The 27140-nt window shown below is 38.2% G+C and overlaps 1 protein-coding gene, 1 long non-coding RNA gene and 1 pseudogene across 4 annotated transcripts in view; 2 read left to right on the top strand and 1 right to left on the bottom strand.

The window, feature by feature from the left end:
* On the top strand, positions 212-7608 carry LOC109847401 (annotated as a pseudogene).
* LOC109850908 lies at positions 8078-9627 on the top strand. The gene is made up of 2 exons (XR_002249610.1): positions 8078-8456; positions 8611-9627. It is a non-coding gene; the product is annotated as an uncharacterized LOC109850908 (long non-coding RNA).
* Positions 20064-27140, bottom strand: part of LOC109848396 — a 12332-nt gene continuing 5255 nt past the window's right edge. For all 3 annotated transcript variants that reach the window (XM_020417863.1, XM_020417861.1, XM_020417862.1), the window contains exons 8-12: positions 26528-26626; positions 26196-26285; positions 21655-21809; positions 20946-21047; positions 20064-20457 (exon numbers count right to left, since the gene is read on the bottom strand). In XM_020417863.1, the coding sequence (XP_020273452.1) occupies positions 20358-20457; positions 20946-21047; positions 21655-21809; positions 26196-26285; positions 26528-26626 (546 nt within the window). In that variant the 3' untranslated portion in view covers positions 20064-20357. The remainder of the gene's footprint in view (positions 20458-20945; positions 21048-21654; positions 21810-26195; positions 26286-26527; positions 26627-27140) is intronic.

Below are 27140 nucleotides of genomic sequence, written 5' to 3'. Positions count from 1 at the left end.
TCATCGGAACTAGGATGCGAGGCTTTCCCTCTGCCGATCACGTTGATAGTGACCTGAGGATATTCTATTTTAGAAATCTTCTTTTTATGATGACGTCGTCACTTGGTAGGTCTGGCGACGTCAGCCAGTCTGTCGAACACAGATTTGCGAGGCTTAAGTGTACAGCAGTGACATTCTAAAAGAACTGCTGATATAAGCCGCTCACACTAGCATGAATGAACTACTTGCTGTGTTGGTGTGCCTCTTGATAGTAATTCTCGCAGATCAGACACTTGCGAGGAATCTTTTACTGAGTGTGAGGAAGGAGATGGTGCCCCCTGCTCTTGAGTGGGTGAGACTAATTCTTGTCGAACATGGATTTTAAACCCATGTTGACCTTTTTGAACTTGGCGGACCACTTGAGGGTCGCGTTCTTGAGGAGAAACACGAGGGTCGCATTTGGACTTGTAAACATTAGGCCGAGGCCTACGTTTAAATGATGAAACAGACCCCAGAGGGTCACGTTTTGGTTGAACGCACCCCTGAGGGTCGCGTTTGATTGGTGAAACAGACCTTTGAGAGTCATGTTTCGTTTGAACGCACATGTGAGGTGTACGTTTATCTTTGGCAGCGCATTCCTGGGGGCTGCGTTTTGAAGGAATAACGCGCCACTGAGGGTCGTGTTTCAGTTGTATCAGCCGAGGCTCGTAGTTGGGCTCATTGCCGCGAAGCGTGCGTTCCGTGGTGAAAACGTTGTGCTCGGGCAAAGCCTCTAAAACGCGATTCTCGCGTTGGGCGAGAGTTTGACTTTTTCGAAGATGCGCTCGTCGTATGGATCTTCTCCGTCTTCGAGCGGCATTCTTTTTGGCTTGTTTTGAAGCCTTGGCAGCACCGTCATTGGCGTTTATGGAGCTCGTCTCCTCTATAGGCCGTTTATGGCCCGTAGCACGTCGTGTTGACGCGGATGTGGGATGTTCAACTTGTTGTACGAGTTCGGCAGAGGCTAAGCCCGCTCCTGAGGTAAAGGGGATGTTCGACGAATCTTGGCCAAAGGAGAGGAATTTCTTTGACGTTTCAGCAACAATTTTGATCTCTTTGGAAATCTTGCGGGTGTCGCGCTTAGCCTTAGGGCTAAGCGATCCAGAGGAGAGGGCTTCCTCGTATTTGGCTTGGTCAAACTCCACGATAAGAGTTTCAACAGTTGTTCTCATGAGGTGGACGTTGGATTGCGCCACCACTTCTTCGTCAGAGAAGCTAGTCCCCAGCGAAGTCGCCATCTTTTATTTGTTGGAAAATTTACAGTAAAAAGAAATAAAAGAAAATTTTGATTTGTATTCCTTTGACCTCAATTACAATTGGATTCCGATTACAAAAGAGAAGAGAATGATCTGGATTCTCCCCTTTGTTTAAAACTGGGTTCTTCTAGGTAGCGATGGAGTGCCTCCTTCGAATGCTTGTGTCGAATTAGCTCTCCGTTGACGATCCGACCGTCTTTTATCTCGTGGGAACTATGAACTTTTGTGGTAAATTTTAGGAATAACTCTTAATGAGTTTAAGAACTCAGACGAGTTAGAACTCTGTGAAAAGAGTTGTTAGAACCGAAAATTCGGTTAATAGCCAAGCAGATTTGCTGTACGAGTTAGAACTCTGTGAAAAGAGTTGTTAGAACCGAAAATTCGGTTAATAGCCAAGCAGATTTGCTGTTGTTGAAGGATCCTCTTTGATTTGATCTTCAGAACCGAAAATTCGGTTAATAGCCAAGCAGATTTGCTGTTGTTGAAGGATCCTCTTTGATTTGATCTTCTGAATCTGATTTGAATCTTCTATCTCCAAAGAATTCGCCCCTTATACTGTTTTGATTTCAAAATCTTCAACCTCCCCTAATCCAAACCTCCGAACCCTCTTCACTGTTGAGTTTGTTGAGGTTTTATAGGAGGATAAGGGGTTGCAACTGCCCCCTTAATCCGCTCCTGAGTGGGCGTGATTTCCTCAGATCGTGGGAAAACAGTTCTGAAACTGTTCGACTCATGTTTGAATGAGTCAAACGCCCAATTTAGCGTTCAGGACCCTAACTTCGCGTCTTAGAATTAAGACGCGGAGTTGGGTATTGACTGATTGTCAAAAACACGAGGGTCGCTCGCATTTCGCCTGTTACAGCTTGGAAACGGGAGAGTCGCCTGCATTTCAAGAATTGTAACGCGAGGATGAGTTCCGCGTTTTAGAAGGGACTAGTTGACTTGTAACCTCTTCTGTAGAGCGTTGCAAGGACTATTGTTCAGTAATCCTCGCTTTAGCTATCGTGGGGGTGTGAAAATCGTCAGATTGTAACTCTCACTGTTGATTGTGAAGACCACTGAATAGAGTTTTCATCAGTCGTCAGAAGTATCGTTGAATCGTAACTCTTCTCGGTCTATGTGAAAAATCCTCCATTTGTAACTTTCATTTGTTGACATGAAAGTCATCTAATTGTAACTTTCATTATTGAAGCTTGATGGGGATCAGCTATCTATTGTGATTTTAGACAGCCTACATCCAGCCATGTGAGCACTCGCCTGCTCACTTTGATCGGTACTAGAAGGTTGAGAGGTTGCGATGGCTGAGTTTTCAGGCTCTTCATCAGCCTCGTCTGTAATGCCTGCTAATCTTTAGTAGTCTAGTGGGATCACCACACCAGTACGAGTACGAGTGTGCCGATACACTCCCTGTCCATCAACAAGCATTTTACCTAATTCTGGAGAGTACTCAGGATCAAAAGATTCAGAAGAATCAACTAAGACTTTGCTCTTGCCTTTGCCAACCATATTAATCGTCAATTCAATATGAAGATTCTTGGGTGCTTGTTTCTTGGGACGAAATCGCCTTCTTCTGGATGACGAGATCGTCGATGGCTCAGTCAATCGTTCGAAAACTGAAGACTTATGTGTTGACTCCTCACATGGGCATTGGGAAAGCACTACAGAGATAAGCTTCTCACAGCAGTAATGAGATTGCATCTGACTCATGCTATGTTTGCGTGTGAGATAATCACAGAGATCAACGGTGGGACTACCCCCAGCTGTCTCCGTCAACTTAGCCTTACCCGAGCGAGACCCTCTAAATGATAGAGGTTGACGAACTTGGGTAACTGAATGAACTTCGTTAGTCATATATTTCTGACGAGGTTCATTGATAGGACGAGCTTGGCGCATCCGCCTTCTCGGTCGATTCTTAACTTGAGGTTCGTTCTCTTGATGAACCTCAGTGTGAACAACTTGCTGAGTTGGTTGAACCTCACTCTATGGATGAGGTTCATTCTCTGAGCCTACTCGGGTGTGGGGATGAGGTCCATCATTTTGACATTCCTCAACCATCAGACCCTCAATAGACTTATTGGTCTCGAGCTGGTCAACTTTTGGTCGATAATGAAAACCGTCTAACGAGACCAAAGCCTGAGCCCTACAGCGAGCTTGGTTCTGATGTTGATGTTGCCGTGCATGTCTTGAAAGTGGGATCATGTTAGATTTAATTAGGAAGGTCCTAGTTTGTATTTTATGATCTCTACATGCTTAGTATTATTATACATACAGTCTTCCGGTGTGTATTTAGCATGTAAATTAAGCACGGGATCTCCAACATGGTTGTATATAGTATTTAGAGTATATTCATGTAATATTAGTTGTTGATGAATTTTTTTTATTTCTCAGAATTAACTATGAGCAATTTGGTCTTTCTTGTTTGTTTATATAATGGGAAAATTAGCTATGATCATAATAGTATGCCCGTATACGAAGGAAGGGTGAGGAAACTATTGGTGATTAGCATATCATCTTCTTTTGATAGATTATTAATGAATTATACCGACTAATATTGATCAATCCTAGTAAGCATCAAATCAACATGTTTTGCAATTGACTTGTAATGGATAGCAGAACCATTGTTATTCAAATCTCAAATTATAACGACATAAAGTTCACATTTCAATTGACGGAGAAGCAACATTTGGTGGAATTGTTTCTTGAGAAGATTTAGGGGAATTCGGGCCACATTTTGAATCATGACGAGGTGTATTCATGTATGTTGGACCTTGAAGTTGAGTTCGTCGATTTTATTCTCCTTAATGGGATATGGATTGGACCCAATTACAACACTTGAGCTAGAGGGACATCAAGTGCCCTGAATGATAATGATTTCCATCAAAATATGAGGACTTCCGCTAGGACAGTGACAGAAGAGGAGGATATAAGTGATGCCCTAAGGATGACGGTGAAGAAGAGGACTTACAAATTAATAGCATCTAACGTGTGATAGTGGAAGATATGAATGACATGGATTCCTGATGGATTGATTGATCTTGTTCTAACATCAACTACATTGTGTTAAAAGGATCCTCTGGCTAACGAGTTTTAAGGAGATGAACAGATTGATGAATCTAGAATGGAAAATATTCCTCTTGATGCAATTCCAAATGATGACACACAAGACGATGACTTCACATTTAAAAAGGGCAATTCATTTGAGAGCAAGTAGAAGTTGGTTCATGCTATTCATTGAAGGACGTGAGGACAGGACGCGTTATTATATGAAGGAGTTGTACACATGACAAAGACATAAGGCAAGATTTTCCACGGCATGTGATGATGGAGCTGACACTCACCTGATGAGGAGGATCCACCTGCTATACAGCCTCATACACAGGGAGATAATGAGATCATCAAGACTTATGTTCACGGACATTGGGGATGGGGACGGGGAAAGAGAAAGGGACAAGTTAAGTGAGGGAAAGGAAGGACGGGAGAAATGCTTGGATATATGTGACTTTATTTCATATGATGTTTGTTTCGTGTTTTGGACTATGCACAAGAACGTTTATGTATGGCATGAGACTTGGATACTGGTTGTTTCATGGTTGTGTATCATATTGGGATTGTGGTTCGATTGTTGAAGAGATACTAGTTGTTCTACGATTGTGTATTTTTCATATTGTGTGTATGTTTTAGATTGTATATCATTCATATATATTTTGTGAATCTTTTTACGAGAGCTTGTTTCGGTGTGACGACTATGTATGTGTGTGTATATATGGATCTTGAAATTGTATATATAACAGGTAACAGGTTGTGAAGGATGACGAAACAATATGTACACTCAGGATTGGTAAACGGTAGTCTACTGGATTGAGAATCCCGTAGACTTTGTTTGATAAAAAAAAATTCTACGGGATTCTCAATTCCATGGACTTTATTTGCTAAACAAAGTCTACAGGTTTAAGAATCTCCTAGACTTTAATTGAGAATTAATCTCCACGGGAATGAAAACATCGTAGATCAGTATCTTAGAGTCTGTAAACTTTTCTTTTTTTCAAAATCGACCCATCTTCAGCCATGAGCATGTTGGTGGCATAGTTAAAAGAACAAAATTTTTAAACAGACCCATTCCAACTTTTATTTTCAAAACCGACTCTTTTTTTTTTATTTACCAAAACCGACCCGATTTTGTGATTAGCAGACTAATCACCTTCCTAAATAGTCGGGGTTGGCAACCCCGACTATTTAGGACATTAATTTTTAGGGTTTAAGGCTTCTAATTAGGGTTTAACACCGTCCTAAATAGTCGGGGTTGCCAACCCCGACTATTTAGGAAGGTGATTAATCTGCTAATCATAAAATCGGGTCGGTTTTGGTAAATAAAAAAAAAGAGTCGGTTTTGAAAATTAAAAATTGAAATGGGTCTGTTTAAAAATTTTGTTCTAGTTAAAACTAAGTAGATTTTTTTTTTAAATTTATAAAGTTAGATCAATACTTTTTACACATTACTGACACCCTGTCTCCATTCTTCAACAAACAAAAAGAAAACAACCTTACCTGATACTTTGGCATCCTTATCTCCCCCATATCCTGCCAAAAACTCCCCTGACTCAGCACCCCTCGTCTTTATTCATCCCATCTCTTTCACCCCTCAACGATAACAACACCAAACTCCCTACTCCCCTACGCTTCTATCCCCCACCGTTCTTTCCCCTCCTTAAAACAAAAAAGTAGAAAGAAAAAAAGATCCCCGACCAAAAAAAAAAAAAAAATAGAAAAAGAAAAAGAAAATAAAAAAAAGAAGAAGAGGAAATGCCTCCGATCACTGATCCCTCCTCCTCATGGCAGCCACTCGCCCCAAAGCGCGACCTCCCCACTCTGTTGTCCGCCGCGTCCTCCACTTCGCTCCGCGGGGGACCTCTCCTCCGTCACCCCCCCATCTCGCGCCTCCTCTCCACCCTCTCCTCCGCCGCGCCGGCGAGTGTGGCAAAGCACGGCACCTTCCTCCACACCTCGACGCGTGCCACGCATCCTCCACTCTGGCGCTCCCTCCCCGTCTCCCTTCTCGGCCTCTTCCACTAACGCCTACTCGCAACTCCTACGTCAACCTCGGCCATCCTTCGACCGCCCGCACTCCCGGACGCGTCGTCGGACCTCCTCGCCCCGCCCGAGCGGCACTCGTCAACCTCTTTGCGTCGTCGACAGCCAGTCCTCATCCACGAGACTGCTCTTCCACTACTCCGACCGCGAGCTCGCCGACGCACCTAGACGCGTCCAGGAGGGCGCCTCCCTGGCGGTCGCGACGCATCGCAACGCACGGCGAGGGGGGCGGCGAGCGTGTGAGCGGAAGATCACTCCTCCTGCCGCCCGCGGCGTGCCCACGGTGAAGCAGCATCAGGACGGGCAGGAGTGCGCGTGTCGAGGAGGACGTGGCGTGTTCCTGGTGATGCCGAGGCCGACGTAGCGACAGCTGTTCGGGTCCAGACCAGCTCTTCGAAGAACAGACGGCGGCTGGAGTTCGCGGTGACAGTCCGCTGTCCGCGGTCTGGGCCCGGGGACGGGAAGCCGCGGGCTGTGGTGAACTCGATATCGAGGTGGGCGCTGTACACGATTATACTGAGGAGGAGGAGATCCGCCAGGAGCGATGCGGTTCGGCGAGACTGACCGACGAGGTCATCGAGGTGGCGCCCCGCCGTGTCGACGCTGGCACAAGTCGCTTGGTGGGCCGAGGATCAAGAAGCGCGGAGACTTGTACTGGGAGCGTTTGCCATAGGGAGGGGGAGGAGGGCCGGGCGAGGGGCTGGGGAGAGTGGGGGGTTGTTGAGTTGGGTGCATTGAAAAAACCGTACGTAGGGGAGCCACACTTGGTGCTGGCTCAGGTTTGTTTAGGGATGGGTAGGTTTGAGGAGGGGGAAGTTGAGGCTAAGGAGGGGTTGAGGCATATGTTGCAGTTGCGTTGCGTGTGGGATAAGCGAGTGGATCAGGGAGGGGTGGGTGGCTTGGGGGAGGGTGTTGTGGATGAAGGCCAAGGAGAGGGACTGGCCCAAGACCGCGTGGGGGATTCTTAATCTCGGCCTTGTCAAGTGATCAAAGGGCTGCTAGCTAGGATCACGATTACGATTGCGATCATCATCATCATCATGGTATTATGATGATGTGAGTATGGTATTTTCGAATAAACTGTTGAAGTCAATAAATATGTGTAAACTTGAGATCGCTGATGCTTCGGTTCTCGGTGTTGAGTGATTATGAGGATGGATGCTAGCTATTACCTTTTCATGGCTTGGGTTGGGTGTCAAACGTAATGAATGCGGAGCGCGTACGTATGCGTATTGTTTTTGTTTTACTTCGAATATAACTATACATTTTTCGTGAATTCCACTGAAATAAAACATCGTGATCACCACGCTCTGGGAAATGTAGCTACGCTCCCATATGCTCCGTTAAGTACCGGATCTATGCGTGTATGAATTGAAACCAAAACATACTAACATAAAGAAAAGGTCGACTGTAAGCAAAAGGATAGAAAATAGGGAAAATCCTCTTTTAACCCAAAGTTTTACTCCAACTTATTTAAAAACACATTCACTTTTCAAAACATCAATAGACCCACTATATCACATCCCACTTATTTTTAAACCCAAATGTACAATACACCCATTATTTGTACTGTATTTATCCAAAAAATTTGAAAAATCCTAAACTACCCTTCATCCCCAACTGATCTCTCCCTCTCCCCTCCTCCTCCATCTGAGCTCAGAAGAGATCTCTCCCTCTGCCCTCCTCCTCCTCTTCCCTCGCTTCACTTCCCCTCAACCACTACCACCAACCTCCTCCTCTTCCCTCCCTTCACTTCCCCTCCTCCCCCAAGCCCATCAACCTCTGCATCCACTGCCCCTATCTCCCCTCGCCGCCACGTCACCCACCACCGTCGACCTTGAAGTAGATGAATAGCCCACCAATGATTTCGACATTGACTCCCTGTAGTTCGCCCATCAACCTGAAGCACTTGTCATTGTCGCCAGTGGACGGAGCTTGAGGAGCACTCGGAGTAATGGCGGAGGTCGAAGACCGCTTGACTTTGTAAGGAGCTGCTTTCGCATAAGCCGACGACGATGGTGAGGATCCTTGGCGCTCAAAGGAAGTGGGTTCGGCAGAAGGAGGTGGGTTATGTTGTTCTCCATTGCAAGTCAGGTTAGTTCAACTCTTTGCCCACCACCTGTTTGTTGAATTTACGCTTAGTGTTCTCTCTTATCAATATTTGATTTTGATGATTGTGATTGTTGGTTACTCAAATTCTAATTTATTGTTCTGTCATTCTAAAATCTCATGAACCTACAACTTGCAGCCTGTCCGTGATCGCTTCAAAAATAACGCTGATGCCAAAAAGCTATTGGAAAAAGTGAAGGTAACCTTTACTTGATGCTCAATTGCTCATAAGATATGTACATTCATGAGATATCAACCATGACTTACATAACTATGGTTCCTCTCTGGACATTATGTTTTAAAATTAGAACTATAGTTCTTGCTTGCATTTATGAATAGAATTTTCCTTAGAGTTGATGATTGATGTGAAAATCCTCCCTCTTTTTGCAAGCGTACAAAGTTACTAGGTGATTATTCTTACTTGTTGGTGTTGGGAATGGTGACGAGTTGTAACATAAAAATTCTAATTTTCTTATTGCTTGGTGGTCCTTCAGATTCTTATTGTTCTTGTGGGTTTTGATAATTCGAAGCATTACGACATCAAAATCGATATTACTTTCATGTATTTTGATTTGGAAATGCACGATAAGTTAGAATTGATATTGCATAAAAGCTTATAGATGATTCCTTTGAAAGTGGTATGAAGCCTCTTATGCTAGCATTTCTCGATATTACTTTCATGTATTTTGCTTTGGAAATGCACGATAAGTTAGAATTGACAGTTAATAAAATTTTCTTATCATGCAATCATTGATTGTGACATTTATTTGTGCAGGAGCGTAGATTGTAACATTTTTATGGTGGGATACATATATTCCATCATCAATGGCACACCTAACGTAACGCACAGCTACCCCTCAATCAGAAACCATTCGTCAATGCACACTAACTTTCCAATCAAATACATGAGAGAATCCCCCACTATTGGCATTCGATCAGATCTTCGCATTGCTGTCACATTGCAACCCAAACGGCAAATCAACTACAGCCTGCAATATGATGTACCAAGTAGTATCCAATGTATCGTGTTGTATGAAATTTTCTATATTATGTATATATAGATGATTTGTGTGCATATTGTATCAAATGCACTATCCAATGTATCATGTTGTATCAAATTTATCAGTGTAACTAGTAGAAATGTATCTAGTAGAAATGTATACAACGTTTCGATAGTGGTGATTTTGGATTATTTCCATTCAATCTTCATGGATTATTTTCATTCAATGTTATGCACTTGAGTTTAGTGGTTGATAGATATGAATATCTGTAATGAACTGATGCACTGATTGAACTGAAGAAATTTTGATGGTAGGTTGTGTTAACTACAGCCTATTGGGCAATATTATGTGTCGCGTGACCAATTATCCACCTCGACGAGGGGTACTCGCTCAATTTTTAGATTTTGATAAAGTATAGCACTTTATGGGAAAGTATAGCAGCTTATTGATAAAGTATAGCACCTTATTATAAAGTATAGCACCTTATGGCAATAGTATAGCACCTTATCGATAAAATATAGCACCTTATGGTCGCTGGAAATTCAGCAACTTATTGTGATAAGTCAAATCAGTTTTTTTAGGGCAATGCAAACACTCGACGACCTACGTGACGTGTTTATTGACCAATCATCCACCGTGACGGGGGGTCCTCGCGCAATTTTGAAGCTTCTGGGCAAAGTATAGCACCTTATGGGAAAGTATAGCACCTTTTGGCCAAAGTATAGCACTATATTGTAAAGTATATCACTTTATTGGAAAAGTATAGCACCTTATTGGTAAAGTATAGCACCTTATGCTTTCTGGAAATTCTGCACCTTAAGTGTCTAAAATCAAATCAGTTTTTTTCGCCGTGACGAAACCTCTCGACGACCTACGTGACGTGTTTATTGACCAATCATCCACCGTGACGGGGGGTCCTTGCACAATTTTGAAGCTTCTGGGCAAAGTATAGCACCTTATGGGAAAGTATAGCACCTTTTGGCTAAAGTATAGCACTATATTACAAAGTATAGCACTTTATTGGGAAAGTATAGCACCTTATTGGCAAAGTATAGCACCTTATGCTTTCTGCAAATTCTGCACCTTAAGTGTCTTAAATCAAATCAGTTTTTTTCGCCGCGATGAAACCACTCGACAACCTAGGTGATGTGTTTATTGACCAATCATCCACCGCGACGGGGGGTCCTCGCGTAATTTTAAAGCTTCTGGCTAAAGTATAGCACATTATGGGAAAGTATAGCACATTTTGGCCAAAGTATAGCACTATATTGTAAAGTATAGCACTTTATTAGCAAAGTATAGCACCTTATTGGCAAAGTATAGCACCTTATGCTTTCTAGAAGTTCTGTACCTTAAGTGTCTAAAATCTTTTCGCCGTGACGAAACCTCTCGATGACCTACGTGACGTGTTTATTGACCAATCATCCACCGTGACGGGGGGTCCTCGAGCAATTTTGAAGCTTCTGAGCAAAGTATAGCACCTTATGGGAAAGTATAGCACCTTTTGGCCAAATTATAGCACTCTATGGCAAATTATAGCACTTTATTGGAAAAGTATAGCACCTTATTTGCAAAGTATAGCACCTTATGCTTTCTGGAAATTCTGCACCTTAAGTGTCTAAAATCAAATCAGTTTTTTTCGCCACGACGAAACCACTCGACGACCTACGTGACGTGTTTATTGACCAATCATCCACCGTGACGGGGGGTCCTCGTGCAATTTTAAAGCTTCTGGGCAAAGTATAGCACCTTATGAGAAAGTATAGCACCTTTTGGTCAAAGTATAGCACTATATTGTAAAGTATAGCACTTTATTGGCAAAGTATAGCACCTTATTGGTAAAGTATAGCACCTTATGCTTTCTGGAAATTCTGCACCTTAAGTGTCTAAAATCAAATCAGTTTTTTTCGCCGTGACGAAACCTCTCGATGACCTACGTGACGTGTTTATTGACCAATCATCCACCGCGACGGGGGGTCCTTGCACAATTTTGAAGCTTCTGGGCAAAGTATAGCACCTTATGGGAAAGTATAGCACCTTTTGGCTAAAGTATAGCACTATATTACAAAGTATAGCATTTTATTGGGAAAGTATAACACCTTATTGGCAAAGTATAGCACCTTATGCTTTCTGCAAATTCTGCACCTTAAGTGTCTTAAATCAAATCAGTTTTTTTCGCCGCGATGAAACCACTCGACGACCTAGGTGATGTGTTTATTGACCAATCATCCACCGTGACGGGGGGTCCTCGCGCAATTTTGAAGCTTCTGGGCAAAGTATAGCACCTTATGGGAAAGTATAACACCTTTTGGCCAAAGTATAGCACTATATTGTAAAGTATAGTATTTTATTGGCAAAGTATAGTACCTTATTGGTAAAGTATAGCACCTTATGCTTTCTGAAAATTCTACACCTTAAGTGTCTAAAATCAAATCAGTTTTTTTCGCCGCGAAGAAACCTCTCGACGACCTACGTGACGTGTTTATTGACCAATCATCCACCGTCGCGGCGAAAAAAAACTGATTTGATTTTACACACTTAAGGTGCAGAATTTTCAGAAAGCATAAGGTGCTATACTTTGCCAATAAGGTGCTATACTTTGCCAATAAAGTGCTATACTTTGCCATATAGTGCTATACTTTGGCCAAAAGGTGCTATATTTTCCCATAATGTGCTATACTTTACCCAGAAGCTTCAAAATTACGCGAGGACCCCCCGTCGCGGTGGATGATTGGTCAATAAACACATCACCTAGGTCGTCGAGTGGTTTCATCGCTGTGAAAAAAACTGATTTGATTTACGACACTTAAGGTGCAGAATTTGCAGAAAGCATAAGGTGCTATACTTTACCAATAAGGTGCTATACTTTCCCAATAAAGTGCTATACTTTGTAATATAGTGTTATACTTTAGCCAAAAGGTGCTATACTTTCCCATAAGGTGCTATACTTTGCCCAGAAGCTTCAAAATTGTGCAAGGACCCCCCGTCACGGTGGATGATTGGTCAATAAACACGTCACGTAGGTCGTCGAGAGGTTTCGTCACGGCGAAAAAAACTGATTTGATTTTAGACACTTAAGGTGCAGAATTTCCAGAAAGCATAAGGTGCTATACTTTACCAATAAGGTGCTATACTTTTCTAATAAAGTGCTATACTTTACAATATAGTGCTATACTTTGGCCAAAAGGTGCTATACTTTCCCATAAGATGCTATACTTTGCCCAGAAGCTTCAAAATTGCGCGAGGACCCCCCGTCACGGTGGATGATTGGTCAATAAACACGTCACGTAGGTCGTCGAGAGGTTTCGTCACGGCGAAAAAAACTGATTTGATTTTAGACACTTAAGGTGCAGAATTTCCAGAAAGCATAAGGTGCTATACTTTACCAATAAGGAGGAGAAGAGGAGGAGGTTGGTGGTAGTGGTTGAGGGGAAGTGAAGGGAGGGAAGAGGAGGAGGAGGGGAGAGAAAGGAAAATTTTCGAGTCAACCTGTGGATGCGACAATGACAAGTGCTTCAGGTTGATGGGCGAACTACAGGGAGTCAATGTCGAAATCATTGGTGGGCTATTCATCTACTTCAAGGTCGACGGTGGTGGGTGACGTGGCGGCGAGGGGAGATAGGGGCAGTGGATGCAGAGGTTGATGGGCTTGAGGGAGGAGGGGAAGTGAAGGGAGGGAAGAGGAGGAGGAGGGGAGAGGGAGAATCTCCTCGTGCATTAGGCTCCCCGAAACAAATGGAATAAATTTTGAACTTAGACCGCAATACATAAACATGCTTCCCAAATTCCTTGGTAATAAAACAAAAGACGCATATATTTTTATTTCGGAATTTGAGGAAGTGTGTATTATGATTAAAATGAGAGAATTAAATGAAGATGCGGTTAAGCTTAGATTTATTCCATTTGCTCTTAAGGATAAAGCTAAAAAATGGCTGTACAGCTTACCAACAAATTCCATCTCAACTTGGGATGAATTTGTCACCGTTTTTCTTAAGAAATTTTTTCCTATTCATAAAACGGTAAAGCTTAGGAACAACATTCAAAACTTTAAAATTATCCCGGGAGAACCTTTTTGAAAGTATTTTGACCGATTTAAAGATCTTCTCATCCAATGTCCTCATCACGGTTTAGAAAAATGGCGATTGTGCCAAATAATTTATGAGGGATTAGATTATTCTGCAAAAACTTCCTTAGAATCAATGTGCCACGGGGATTTTATGAGGAAAAATGCTGATGAAGCTTGGGAGTTTTTGGAGAGTCTTTCTGAAAAAACAATGCAATGGGAACAGTGCGATGACAGGGTTTCATCAGTTCCCCATTCTAAGTCTAGTGGTCTTTCCTTGGAGTCAAACATTGCTTCTGAAGCGAAGATGGCGACAATTCTGCGGAGGTTAGAAGCCTTAGAAATTAAGGAACGAGCTCCAGCTCAACTCAATCATGTTTCTTTCCCAGGATGTCATAATTGTCAGTCTCCTACCCACGTTTCAGAGGAATGCCCTCTCCTAGGAAATAACAACGCAATAGAACAGATGAACGCTGCATTCCAGCACCCTAGAAATGATCCATTTTCTCCAACCTACAATCCAGGTTGGAGAAATCATCCCAACTTTGCATGGAATCTAGGAAATTCTCCCGGAACTCAAAATTTCACTCCCGCTTCGACCCAACATTTTCCTAGGGGAAACACAGTTCCATTCAATTCTCATTCACAATTTCAACAACCCAATCTGCCGTATCAAAATCAGTCTCCTCCTCATCAAGCTGTAATTCAAACTCCTCACAATCCAGATCAAGATAAACGTCTCAATGTCTTGGAAAGGGGTTTAGAAACCATAATTAAGGCCTCTACTCAAACCACGAATATGTTGACTCAAACATCTAGCACGTTGAATTCCTTCATGCAATCAACCGGACAAATGCTCAACTCCAACACTCAAGCTATAGCTAGATTAGAATCCCAACTTGGTCAACTAGCTAGTGCCGTGAGTGAAAGAGAGAAAGGAAAATTTCCGAGTCAACCCGTGGTCAACCCTAATAACACAGGATGCAGTTCATCCTATGAAGCTCAAGTGAATGCAATCCATTCACTTCGGTCAGGTAGACAGGTCGATAATCAAGTGAGAACTCCGCCAAGTCAAACTCTTGATCCTGTACAAATTCCTTCTCCTTCTCCTTCTGATGAATCTATTCAACAATCACTCCCCTCAGATGACCAAGAACCTGAACCCGAACCTGAGCCTGCTTTTGATAGATTTAGACCGGTTGCTCCCTTTCCAGATAGACTCAGGTCTAGGAAACACTCTCCTCAGGAGGAGAAAATCCTAGAGACATTCAAGCAGGTTAAGGTCAACATTCCTCTCTTAGATGTAATTGAACAAATTCCATCTTATGCTAAATTTTTAAAAGAATTGTGCACTAAGAAGAGGAGAATAAATGTCCCAAAGAAAGTCTTTTTAGCCGCCAATATCAGTGAAATGCTGTCAAATCCCATACCTTTGAAACGTAAAGATCCAGGTTCCCCCATCATTTCATGTATCATTGGTAATACTCACATTGATAAGGCGCTTTTAGACTTAGGGGCCAGTGTCAATTTGCTTCCATATTCAGTCTATCAGCAATTGGGTCTAGGTGTACTGAACCCAACCAAATGCACCTTACAGTTGGCTGATAGATCTGTCAAGGTCCCTATGGGTGAGTTAGAGGATGTTCTGATTAAGGTTGGAGATTTTATTTTTCCAGTAGATTTTGTAGTCTTGGAAACACAGCCTGTTTCCAATCCCAAAGGACAGACACCTGTCATCTTAGGACGACCGTTCTTAGCCACTTCTAATGCTCTCATCAACTGTAGAACTGGTCAAATGAAGCTGTCCTTTGGGAATTTGACTGCTGATCTCAACATTTTTAATCCAGGGGACCAACCAAATAATCAGCCTCTAGAAATAAACTACATTCAGGAAAGATCAGAAGAAGAAGAAGAAGAAGAAGAGTGTGATTTAAGTTTTGAGGAAATTTTTGATGAAGAGTTAGAGTTTTTAGAAGAAGCAGATCAGGTCCTTGAGAATAATAAAACTGTGTTAAACATTTGCTGCTTTGAATTAAATTTTGAAGAACTCTTTCTTGATGAACTTAGATTCTTGGAGAATAATCAACAACCAAATTTTCAGAACTTCACAGAAGAATTGGTTGTTAGAAAACAAAACTTCACAGTACAAGAGTCTAAGTTCATTAAGAAATACAAAATGCATGACACCAATAATACCTACCTTACCTTGTTGCAAGAATTATTGAACACCCCGAAATGCTTAAAAATTCACATTATTGATTATATCATTCTGAATTTGTTTAAAATCCGGGGAAGAATTTTCAACAGTAAGGTAGGATTCAATGTAGAACAGGAACTCTTCATGTTGAATATTTCATTCTACATTGTTTATTTTGTTTATTTCAGAATAATAAAAAGAATTTATTCTTCTCTCATTTGAGAGTTTCTTGTTCAGTTGCTTAAAAGAAAAAGAAAAAAAAAGAGAAAAAAAAGAAAAAAAAAGAAAAACAAAAAACAAAAAAAGCAATAATTTTGTTTTCATCCTCCTCAGACCATAAGTAATTGCAATTTTATCACCGACAAATGTTAAGTGCTTCACTTCCTATCTGCTTTACTTTATGCATCATAGGGTTTTGCATTAAGGACATGCAAAAATTAGGTGTGGGGTGCGGGAATTATTATTTTTTCTCTTAAATTACATTTTTAGCTTACATTTTCTTTCCTTTTTCCTTTAAAAAAAAATTATTAAAAATAGCATACACTTCCAAATTGACTAGAGTTATTTAATAATTGATTTATTTGATAATTTAAAATTTTCTAATCCCTAAGTATTATTAAGTTCACCTAATGATAACTCTAAATAAACTTTCTTAAGAAATATTTTTAACAGTAGTATACCTTTACCTTAACGCCCTTTGACTTGCTTTATTTAAAATAATAAAATTTTTGGCATGCTTAGCTTAAAAGTTATAAAAATAATTTTTTCAAAAGTGTCTTGATTTACATACTTTTTTCAAATATATATACCATTACAAAAAAAAAAATTGCAAAGAAGAGACACAGAGTGCGCAAAATGGGCCAACAAAAAAAAAACTCTTGAATTTCAATGTGCATTCTATCTTATTAAGCCTAAGCTGACCGAGTAATTAAGCCCAAGGAGTATTTCCATACTTAATGACCTAAGCCCATTTGGGTTGGGATCCATTGGCCCAAAACTCGTTAAATGGTCACTTAGAAAGCCCGTTAAAGTAGAAAAAAATCACCAAGGATGAAAGAGTTAAAAAAAACTAATAAATGTTTTATAGTTGTATATATGGTCTTGGAAAATATTTTAAATCAAGCAACTTGAAAATTATTTAAAACAAAGAGTTAGCATGTTCTTTTCAAAACTTTTAAATTAAATTTCTAAGTTTGGCTTGGTTTTGTATTGCTACAATGAGAAGATTTTCTTAAAAATATACCTTAGAGTTATATATAAAAATGTTTTCTTGAGTGATAACTGGCTCCAATTAGATTATCTAAAAGTTATCAAGTGAATTTAGTTATTTACTGACTTCTTTAATTTGGCAAGTTGACCGAATTTTGTGGGTATATTCACTGCAAACCCTCACGAGACTACAACTCGTCCACTAGGGTAACCTAGGGGTTTAAAGGCTTGTTGTATGCGCTAAATACAACCGCGATTCCTGCGAAAGTGAGTTAGGATTTTCTTTTTATTTTCTTTGCTAGAAGACTAGCAAAAGTTTAGGTGTGGGGGTATCTGATAATCATATTTTATTATAATTTTATACCCTCATTATCTATTTTATATGAATAAATATACCACTAATAATTATTTTTATCTTTTAATTGCAGGTTAATGAAGAATAAATCTCAAACTCTCATCTCTCAACAAAAACCCATTGATTAAATGAAGAAATGAAGCAAAGAAGCACATTGGAAAATCAATTTCCAAATTATCCAAAAGCCCAGAATGAAGTCGTGTAGCCTGTAGAAGCCGGAGAAAATCAAAAATCCAATATGAAAAGAAATCATATTCAAAATGGTTGGCCACAAAGAAACGACGATATCTCCTAATCCGGAAGGCGGAATTTAACATATAATATATGAAAATCGCCTATCTCGAAGAGACGAAGCCAACCGTGAAGTCAGAATTCTTATTGGAACATCGATGCCAGCATCGATGCAGGGATCCTTACCCGAAAGCAAATCTTCAAATCCTAGATCTCCAATCCGCGATCTTCAAGCTCCAAGCGTTTCCTTCACAAAAAACACACAAGTTAAAGAACCAAAATAATTAAAGCGCGTCAATGGCTGATTTTGCTTGTCTTGGGGCTCAAGTTTGATCCAATGGCTCTCATTCACTGATGTTTACTATAAATAGGGGTAGAGAGTGAGGGGTTAGAGGTGTGAAAATTTTTGTAACTCCTTTTGGAGAGGAGGGCTACTCTTAATTGAGAAGGCCTTCCAAAATTGTAACTTTAGTTGCAATTAATAATAATAATTTTTTCACCACTTTAAATTTTTTTCTTCTTCTCTTTGTTGGATGATGAAGATGAAGATGAAGATGGAGAATTATTTGAAGGTTTGCATTTCTTTTCTTTTTCTCTTTTATTGCTTATTAGTGTAGATTTATTTCTATGCTTGTAGTTTAGATTTTATTTTCTTGTTAAATAGCTGCTTATAGAATAGATTTATTTTCGTGCATTTAATTCTTGTAATTTTATTTTGTAGTTTAGATTTTGTAATTTATTTTGTAGTTAGATTTTAATTTCTTGCACTATTCACCTTGAGGCTAGAACCCTCTTAGGTTTAGTTTTTCTTTTTGTTTATTTTTATTTTTTTTGATTCGCCTTTAGGCTAGAACCCTCTAAGGAATCACCCTTTTCTAAGAAGTGGGTTCTAGCCTAAAGGCGAATCAAAAAAAATAAAAATAAACAAAAAGAAAAACTAAACCCAAGAGGGTTCTAGCCTCAAGGTGAATAGTGCAAGAAATTAAAATCTAACTACAAAATAAATTGCAAAATCTAAACTACAAAATAAAATTGCAAGAATTAAATGCACGAAAATAAATCTATTCTATAAGCATAAAATAAATCTAAGACAAGAGGGTTCTAGCCTCTTGGCTATTTAACAAAAAAATAAAATCTAAACTACAAGCATGAAAATAAATCTAAACTAATAAGCAATAAAAGAGAAAAAGAAAGAAATGCAAACCTTCAAATAATTCTCCATCTTCATCTTCATCTTCATCTTCATCATCCAACAAAGAGAAGAAGAAGAAAATTTAAAGTGGTAAAAAAATTATTATTATTAATTGCAACTAAAGTTACAATTTTGGAAGGCCTTCTCAATTAAGAGTAGCCCTCCTTTTCAAAAGGAGTTACAAAAATTTTCACACCTCTAACCCCTCACTCTCAACCCCTATTTATAGTAAACATCAGTGAATGAGAGCCCTTGGATCAAACTTGAGCCCCAAGACAAGCAAAATCAGCCATTGACGCGCCAGGCATCGATGCCCGCATCGATGCCTGCATCGATGCTGGCATCGATGCTCCAATAAGAATTCTGACTTCACGGTTGGCTTCGTCTCGTCGAGATAGGCGATTTTCATATATTATATGTTAAATTCCGCCTTCCGGATTGGGAGATATCGCCGTTTCTTTGCAACCAACTATCTTGATACATTTTTTTTTCATATTTAATTTTTTTATTTTCTCCGGCTTCTACAGGCTACTCGGCTTGATTCTGGGCTTGGGATTTTTGACTCTTGCTTGTGTTCTTCATTTAATTCATGGGTTTTTGTTGAGATAAGAGATCTTGGGCTTTATTCTTCACTAACCTGCAATTAAAGATAAAAAACAATTATTAGTGGTATATTTATTCATTAAAAATAAATAATGAGGGTATAAAATTATAATAAAATGTGATTATCAAGAGGAGGAGGAGGGGAGAGGGAGAGATCTCTTCTGAGCTCAGATAGAGGAGGAGGGGAGAGGGAGAGATCAGTTGGGGATGAAGGGTAGTTTAGGATTTTTTTAAATTTTTTGGATAAATACAGTACAAATAATGGGTGTATTGTACATTTGGGTTTAAAAATAAGTGGATAAATACAGTACAAATAATGGGTGTATTGTACATTTGGGTTTAAAAATAAGTGGGATGTGATATAGTGGGTCTATTGATGTTTTGAAAAGTGAATGGGTTTTTAAATAAGTTGGGGTAAAACTTTAGGTTAAAAGAGGATTTTCCCTAGAAAATATCACAAACATAGCTTATAGCTAAACTGCCTAAAAGACGGTCGCATTCCCTCAGGAAGCGTCTCCGCTCAATACTTCGACTTCGAGCATGTTTCTAATCACTTAAATGTGTGATGACGTTTACATGCTCATACATGGAATATAAATCTTCTCGGAACATTACTATTATGAATGATGAACTTCAAATGCAAGGCCCGTTGGCCGGAAAAATAACGAGCTCGCGCCACAAAATTTCACCAAATAAATGTTTTAGCAAAGATCATTTCTGTGTCACACTTTGTCCCTACGTTTTTTTTTTTTTTTTGCCCCCGTGGGAGAATGCTATTCCTTTGATTGACCGAGACAATTGTTTGTTTGATAGACCTTGTTCGTTTATACACTGAAAATCTAGTCCACAACAAAGCTCGCCCACAACCAAGAACAAGAAAAAGCAAATGGATGATTAAGGGAGGGGGAAAAGATAAATTCACATCAAACTATTGCACACTCTTTGTAAAGACGACGGCCAGATATTTCATACTTGCAACTATGCAGGGGGTGAGATTTTCGCCCCGTTTATCTCCGAGCTTTGTACACTTCGATTTTACTCCGAAGTCCATGAAGGATCCAACGCTGGAAGCTGATAGTCATCAGGTTTAAGAGCTATAGCGAAATCCGGCAAAGTCGGTGCTTTCTCTATTATCCTGCAGCATTCACCAAGCAAGGAACCATATAAACAAAAGGAACCAAATCTGCATTCTCATACTGGTGATAACGGAATTGGCTGCGGATAGGAGAGAGGTAAAGTCTCTGGTTGTAAGTTTCTAAAGAAGGGGGTAACTGCATATACACTCCATACAGCCACTTGCTGCTCCTAAACTTGTTTATTAGAATTTTGACCCCCAATACCAAAACGGTATTGTCTCCATGTTATGTATGATCTGTCATGTGGGTCTCGCATGACATCAATGTGTTGCAGATAGACCCCCTAATGTATCAGTGTGTCACAGAGAGACTCCGTATTCTCTTATAAATGCCAAATACATATCTCCTACAGTACGTGTATAAATAATAAAGAGATGACTTCATTTACTATCAGGGGTCATGCTACTCAGAAAAATAGGGGTAAAAAAAGTGGTAACCTTTTATAAATACAGAGGTTGTATCTGCAGTTGAAGGGCACTAGATTTACCGTTCATGACTGTAGAGGTCCCGGTTGATGCGAACCTTGCTTGAAGCATCTTTGGGGATCTTCTCAGAAAGATACTTCATAGATCCCCAGAGAGGTGGATTCCTGCAAAGAGATTAGCCGTTATAGTCAATATAATGAATTTAGAACATTGATCTTTTCTGCGAAACAAAGAATAACGTTGATGATTGATTTATATTCATACTGAACCGAACTGCAAACGGAAAAAACATTGATTACAGTAAAAAGCTGAAATTTTCCCATATTTATAAGACAATTCTAAGGGCTTAATGTCCAACAAACACTTGAAACTAGCAAATGTGGCCAAGCTTCACTTTACACAGATTCAAGAGCAAAAAATCTGTAACTGGTCTTGTAGCAACTTTCATGCAAATCACTACTAATTGGGAAGAGATTCTGAAGCCGATTTAGAACAAGGAAAAGGCATTAGCTTGTCTTATTAATAAATAAAGTTTAAAAAAAGAAGAAGAAGAAGAAAGGTTTTAGCCAGTTTCTCAAATCTTGATTTATTCTCTTGAAACAAAGAAATATCATAACTGGATAAAATCAATTTTGTGGTTAATAGCACTTTTTCTGGCATCTCAAGTTATCCACTAGCAATGTGGCAGCGAATTAAATGATAACAATAACAAAAGAAAAGCTGAAAAGAGATTCATTGAGAACTGGTTTTAATATAAGGGACCTAACAGACCTCGATGTAGGAGGCATCGAGTTGAAAGCTTCACAGGCTTTTTTGCTTTCTTTGAGAAACTCCTCTGCTGCTTGTAATGCTGCAACAGCCATCCCATGGGATTTCTCTGTATTCCCCTCGTCAAGGATCATGCCATGGTAGTAATATGCAGCAGCCTGTCACCAAGGAAAGAAGGTGGAATGTGCATTCAGAATATTTACATGCAGTTAGTGATTTGGTCCGTAAGACCATGAATATGATGGTAATACCAAGCTTGCATCCATCTTCTCATGTTATCAATATGACCACAATATTCTAGTCACATCATATTTGGTCTCTAATCAGGTGTATATTTTCTTTATTTGAAATTATGCAGGATTGCATTTCTACTTTACACACTTTTTTATTTTTAATATTTTCCCTTGTTTCTTTCATTTTTATAGAATCAGCTAATCAGGTGCCTTATCCTAACATATGCTCATAACTCTGAACTCTATGTGCTAATCCTTTTGAATTAGTGATGATAAATTTGAGCATTTTTCTTTGTGAGCTATGGTCGTAGAATCATGGATTCATCGTCACAATGTGATTTTGTGATATTGTACCAATATACAAACTTAAATTGGGAATCCGCTGTGTAGCATGCTTACGTAAGTGTACTGTGTATTTCTGGTATGTTACGAGTAGTATATTTGAACTTGTTGAAGGGTTGCACTTCTTATTCCGCACGAGTTTTTGAATTTTGTATAACTTTTCATATTTCTTTCATTCCACCACAGAAATAATTTAAATGTTTTAAACTGAAAACTCAGTATCTACATTCTATAGCAGAGGAATGCTCATAGGTATGACGTGTTGCTATGCACAACTGCTTTTTAAACAATGTTGACTGACACTGTCCCACAATCATTTTCCTATGCCTGAACATTGACACATTGATCTTACCCTTTTAAATATACTCAAACAATTGATGGTTAATGACCTATATTGCAGCACACTAATATATAACAGTAATATTAATAACTCTAAATTTCAACTGCAGTAATAACTAACCAAGTCAAGATATCAAGTGAAAAGGCTAATGCATAGTGTTAAAACCAGTGTTTGAAATAGCTTTCTGAAACTCGCTTAAACTTTTTGAAGGATAATCGTTCGAAATTCATAAGTGAAGCTATTTATCCCTTGAAGCCTACGGTTCATCACTTAGCGCATAACTAAAGTGTGTGATTCATGCCCCGTGGAGCGCTTTTCTTTTAAAGCACGTGATTTAGGAAAAATAGGAGGACATAGACGAGTTTTTTTACTAAATTTAAAATGCCTCTAGATTATCATTTTTCCCCCTCTCAAGGTTAACTTTAGGTCATGTGCGTTTAATATGACCATATGAATTGGAATAAGATATATATAATATAGGTGTAGCTTGGTTTATTATGATTTGTGTCTGTGCTTAACATATTTAATTCTTATTTACTAATCAAGACCTGAGTAAATCTATTGTAAATGTTTATAACAATATATGTTATATGTTTATAACATTTATCTAATCTAATCTAATCTAATACTATTATAAAAGTGTGTTGCTATGTTAAAACATTTCTTCCGAAAATATCTTCCAAGTCATGCTAAAACACATACATGCATACATAAAAACACATATATAAACACATATATGAATACATAAAACACATACATACATAAATCATACCGCTTCAAATCTTTTTCATAACCACCAATTAAATTAAATGTAATAAATACACCTCCAATTTGCATTCACTACCATTAAAAAAATAATTCAATTAAACTCATTTTCTATTACTATATAATAACTCAATATAATAATACTATGTAGTAGTAATAATAGTAATACTATGTAATAACATAGCCTACTATGCAATAGCTTCAAATTCTTATCATAACTGCCAATTAAATATCATCATCAATTTAACAACCCTACTAACTACAAAATTAAACTCTAATCATTCATATCCCTAACGTCTCTAGGATCATTTCCTATCATAACCATCAATTAAATTAAATGTAATAAATACACCTCCAATTTGCATTCAATACCATTAGAAAATTAATTCAATTAAACTCCTTCTCTATTATTATATAATAATAACTCAATATAATAATATCTATTAGCATGTACTAAAGAAATGATAATAAAAAATAAATATCTATAATTAGATTAATAGGAATATAAAACATTTAATGTTAATAAACCAATAAATACTTAGCGATATGTTAACAATTATTTATAATATATCAAGTATATCATGAGTAAGAGTAAAAGTCCCAAGGCAACAAGGCGTTCAGATTCTTTTGCAGGCATTTACTCCGTAATCAATAGATTTGGGTGTGCAATATAATTATTTCAGTTTATAACAACTTATTGCTAAAAATAATAAATACATACATGTTTTTCCAGTAACATGCAAACAGAATAAAGATGTATAATATAACGCACGTATTGATATTTCAGTTTATAACAACTTATTTGTCAAAAAACGACAAGATGTTCGAGATTCTTATACCAAATTAAGATTTCCGATCAACGTATCATGAAGCTTAATTGATTCACCTAAGAGGTAAAATTTATCATTCTTGAGTGAGTGTTTATTAGAAAAAAAATCTCATTTCTTGGTTTAGTATGATTATTGGAATCCAGTAAAAAAGTTTAATTTTATCGATAAATGGGTGCAGCTGTCGCAAAAGTGAGGTCGGAATGAAGGCACTAGCTTTGGAGGTATCTGAGCAGGTCAAAATCTTTAATTCTTCATTCTCTATTTTTTATATATTTTATCTCTCATTTCTTGCCACATATCAATGTATATATATTTTAATGTACACACCTATATCAATATATAGTACGTAGAAGCTAAAAAAAGACTATTAAGGATTCCGAGCTCTCTAAGTGAGGGAATCTGAATTCTCTCCAATCAGATGATAATTAGAGTAGAGGTTCGACTCCTCTCTAATTAAGGGGATCCGGATCTTCTCCACTAATCTTAATATTTATCCTATATTTGGATTTCAATGAATGAAATTACGACAAGCAGGATTTCTGCATTGTTTTGAAAATCACTTTTCTATTAAAATCCCCTATTGTGAAAACCAATATGACAATAGTGCAAAAGAAAAAAATAAAAGTTCCAATTTATACAACTTGTGCCTAAGATCTTGAATTAAAATACATAATTGTTAATTTCTACAAATGATGCCTATGATCGGCTCTTGTAATTAAAACGAAAGTTAATGACTCGAATAATTGGACCATCTCTAATTAACACCAAATTAGAGAGAAACTGAATCCGAAGTGAGGACAGCGTCCATTTTATGGTGAGTTTTTACTTTTGTTTTAATAAAAATTCATTGCAAATTATTTATTAGTTTTAAATTAGTTTTTTTTTTTGTTTCCTAAGATGGTTTTATATGATCGAGTAACGAGATTTTTCTAAACTTTTTCAACTTCCTCTAAATTAACTATTGCTCAGAATTCTTTAAATAGGTTTTGATATAGGTTTTGGTGTAGTTTTTAAATTTTATGGAGGGCGAAGTGGGAAGCTTATAAATGTTACTAGGGCTTGTATGAAATTTATGAATTTGTGGTGGTGCAACTACAACTCAACTCAAGAATCTAAATTCGCTCCTGGTTTCACATATTTTGCACATATAGATCCTCAGTTGTATCTAGATTCACTTAAATACCCTAAAGTTTCTATAAATTGTATTTTTAGTACTAATTCCAGAGCCATCGGTGCTTAGGAGTAATAGTACTCGAGTGGTGCATAGTTATAAGAAATTACATGCTGAAGAAACTAAAGTCTAAAGAGGATATTGGCGTATGTCCTTGGGCTACATATTTTGCTTGATTTTTCGGTGATTGTGTAGAGGCTTAACACTATTTGATTCATTGGTGGTGTGAAGTAATTTAGGGCTCTCATCAAGTACCCTCAGTCATGCAAACATGATAATTCTCCCTCAAGAACTCTCATGCAATGCTAATTTTAAAACACTTTAACTCTTACTATTTACTAAATTTACTATTAAACCTATCAAAATATTTAAATTCGATTAAGCCTTTTTATATTTGTGGTTCATTTGTAGTTATCTTTATGAGTGAACATTGTAATATATATTTATAACATGATAATTCTCCCTCAAGAACTCTCATGCAATGCTAATTTTAAAACACTTTAACTCTTACTATTTACTAAATTTACTATTAAACCTATCAAAATATTTAACTTCGATTAAGCCTTTTTATATTTGTGGTTCATCTGTAGTCATCTTTATGAGTGAACATTGTAATATATATTTATACATGACAAGGATAATAACTTTAATTATTCGTTGTGTTAGATAAGTTCTTATATAATTAAAAATTTTAGAACAAGAAACAAATACAATTTCACATGCAACGCGCGTGCACTATACTAGTAAATTAAAATATACTTAACTAGTGAGGCTTACGCCTTGCTTCGAAAAAGGGAATAACACTTCGCCTTGCACATCCACTTTTTTAGATATTGGTTAAAACACAGAAACAATTAACATACCTTTGCTTCTACATATTTCCATTTAATAAAAGCTCGATGTTTTTCTGCCCAGCCATTAGAAATAGCAAGCTGTGAAACGCTATCTTGTGCCTGCCACAGTTAAATGGGTCGCCATCATTTTGGCAGATAATGAAAAAAGCATCAGTGCTCATGATATGGCATCTCTTAGAATTTGGTAAGGATAGCATCTCGTAGAATTTTGTAAGATAAGAATGAAAGAAGCAATGGGTATAACACAAGTATTTAATAGTTTGTAAATCTCCAATCAGCATCCAATAAATAGGAGGAAAGAAGGAATATAAAAGATCAAAAATAAGCCAACGCGCCCATACCTGATGCCAGCATTTACCCATCTCACATGCCAATCTTCGCTTCACTGCTAATGTGGCCTTCGGACTGTCAATAGCCATCCCAAGTTGAATATCAATACCCTACAAAAACAAATGGATGAAGAAAGATTGAGTGCTAAATAATTTTTAATAGACTGCGAGACCAACTTAATTGCTTAAAAAGAAAATAGTATTTATGCATAAATCAGTTCAGCTAGAAAAGAGCTTCGATAAAAGACACAGAAGAATCATAAGCAGAATGGAAATACTATATTGCACTGATATGAATACGAATGTTTGAAGAAGAGAAATTTATTTAAATGCTATGATATGTATAAGGACCATTGTCCGACATTTCTCCTTTTTCCCATAAAAATGGGGGCATCCATAGAGAACAAGCACAAATCCAAGATAAGCCTCCTCACTAACATGACCTGAGTCTTACAACAAGCTGTCAAACACAAACCTTTTAATTGATTCCAAATACCTAGCCGAGGAAAACATGGGCAAGACCAAGAGCCATGCCGAATCTTAAAGGCCAGTTTGTAGATAGGTAGACCTATCCTTTCAAGTCAGTTTAAGATCATGAACGAAGGAGAAAACCTTAATTTTTTTT

The sequence above is a fragment of the Asparagus officinalis genome, chromosome 7, assembly GCF_001876935.1.
Source record: "Asparagus officinalis chromosome 7, Aspof.V1, whole genome shotgun sequence".
NCBI classification, from domain to species: Eukaryota; Viridiplantae; Streptophyta; class Magnoliopsida; order Asparagales; family Asparagaceae; genus Asparagus; species Asparagus officinalis.
This window is presented reverse-complemented; position numbering and strand designations above follow the sequence as displayed.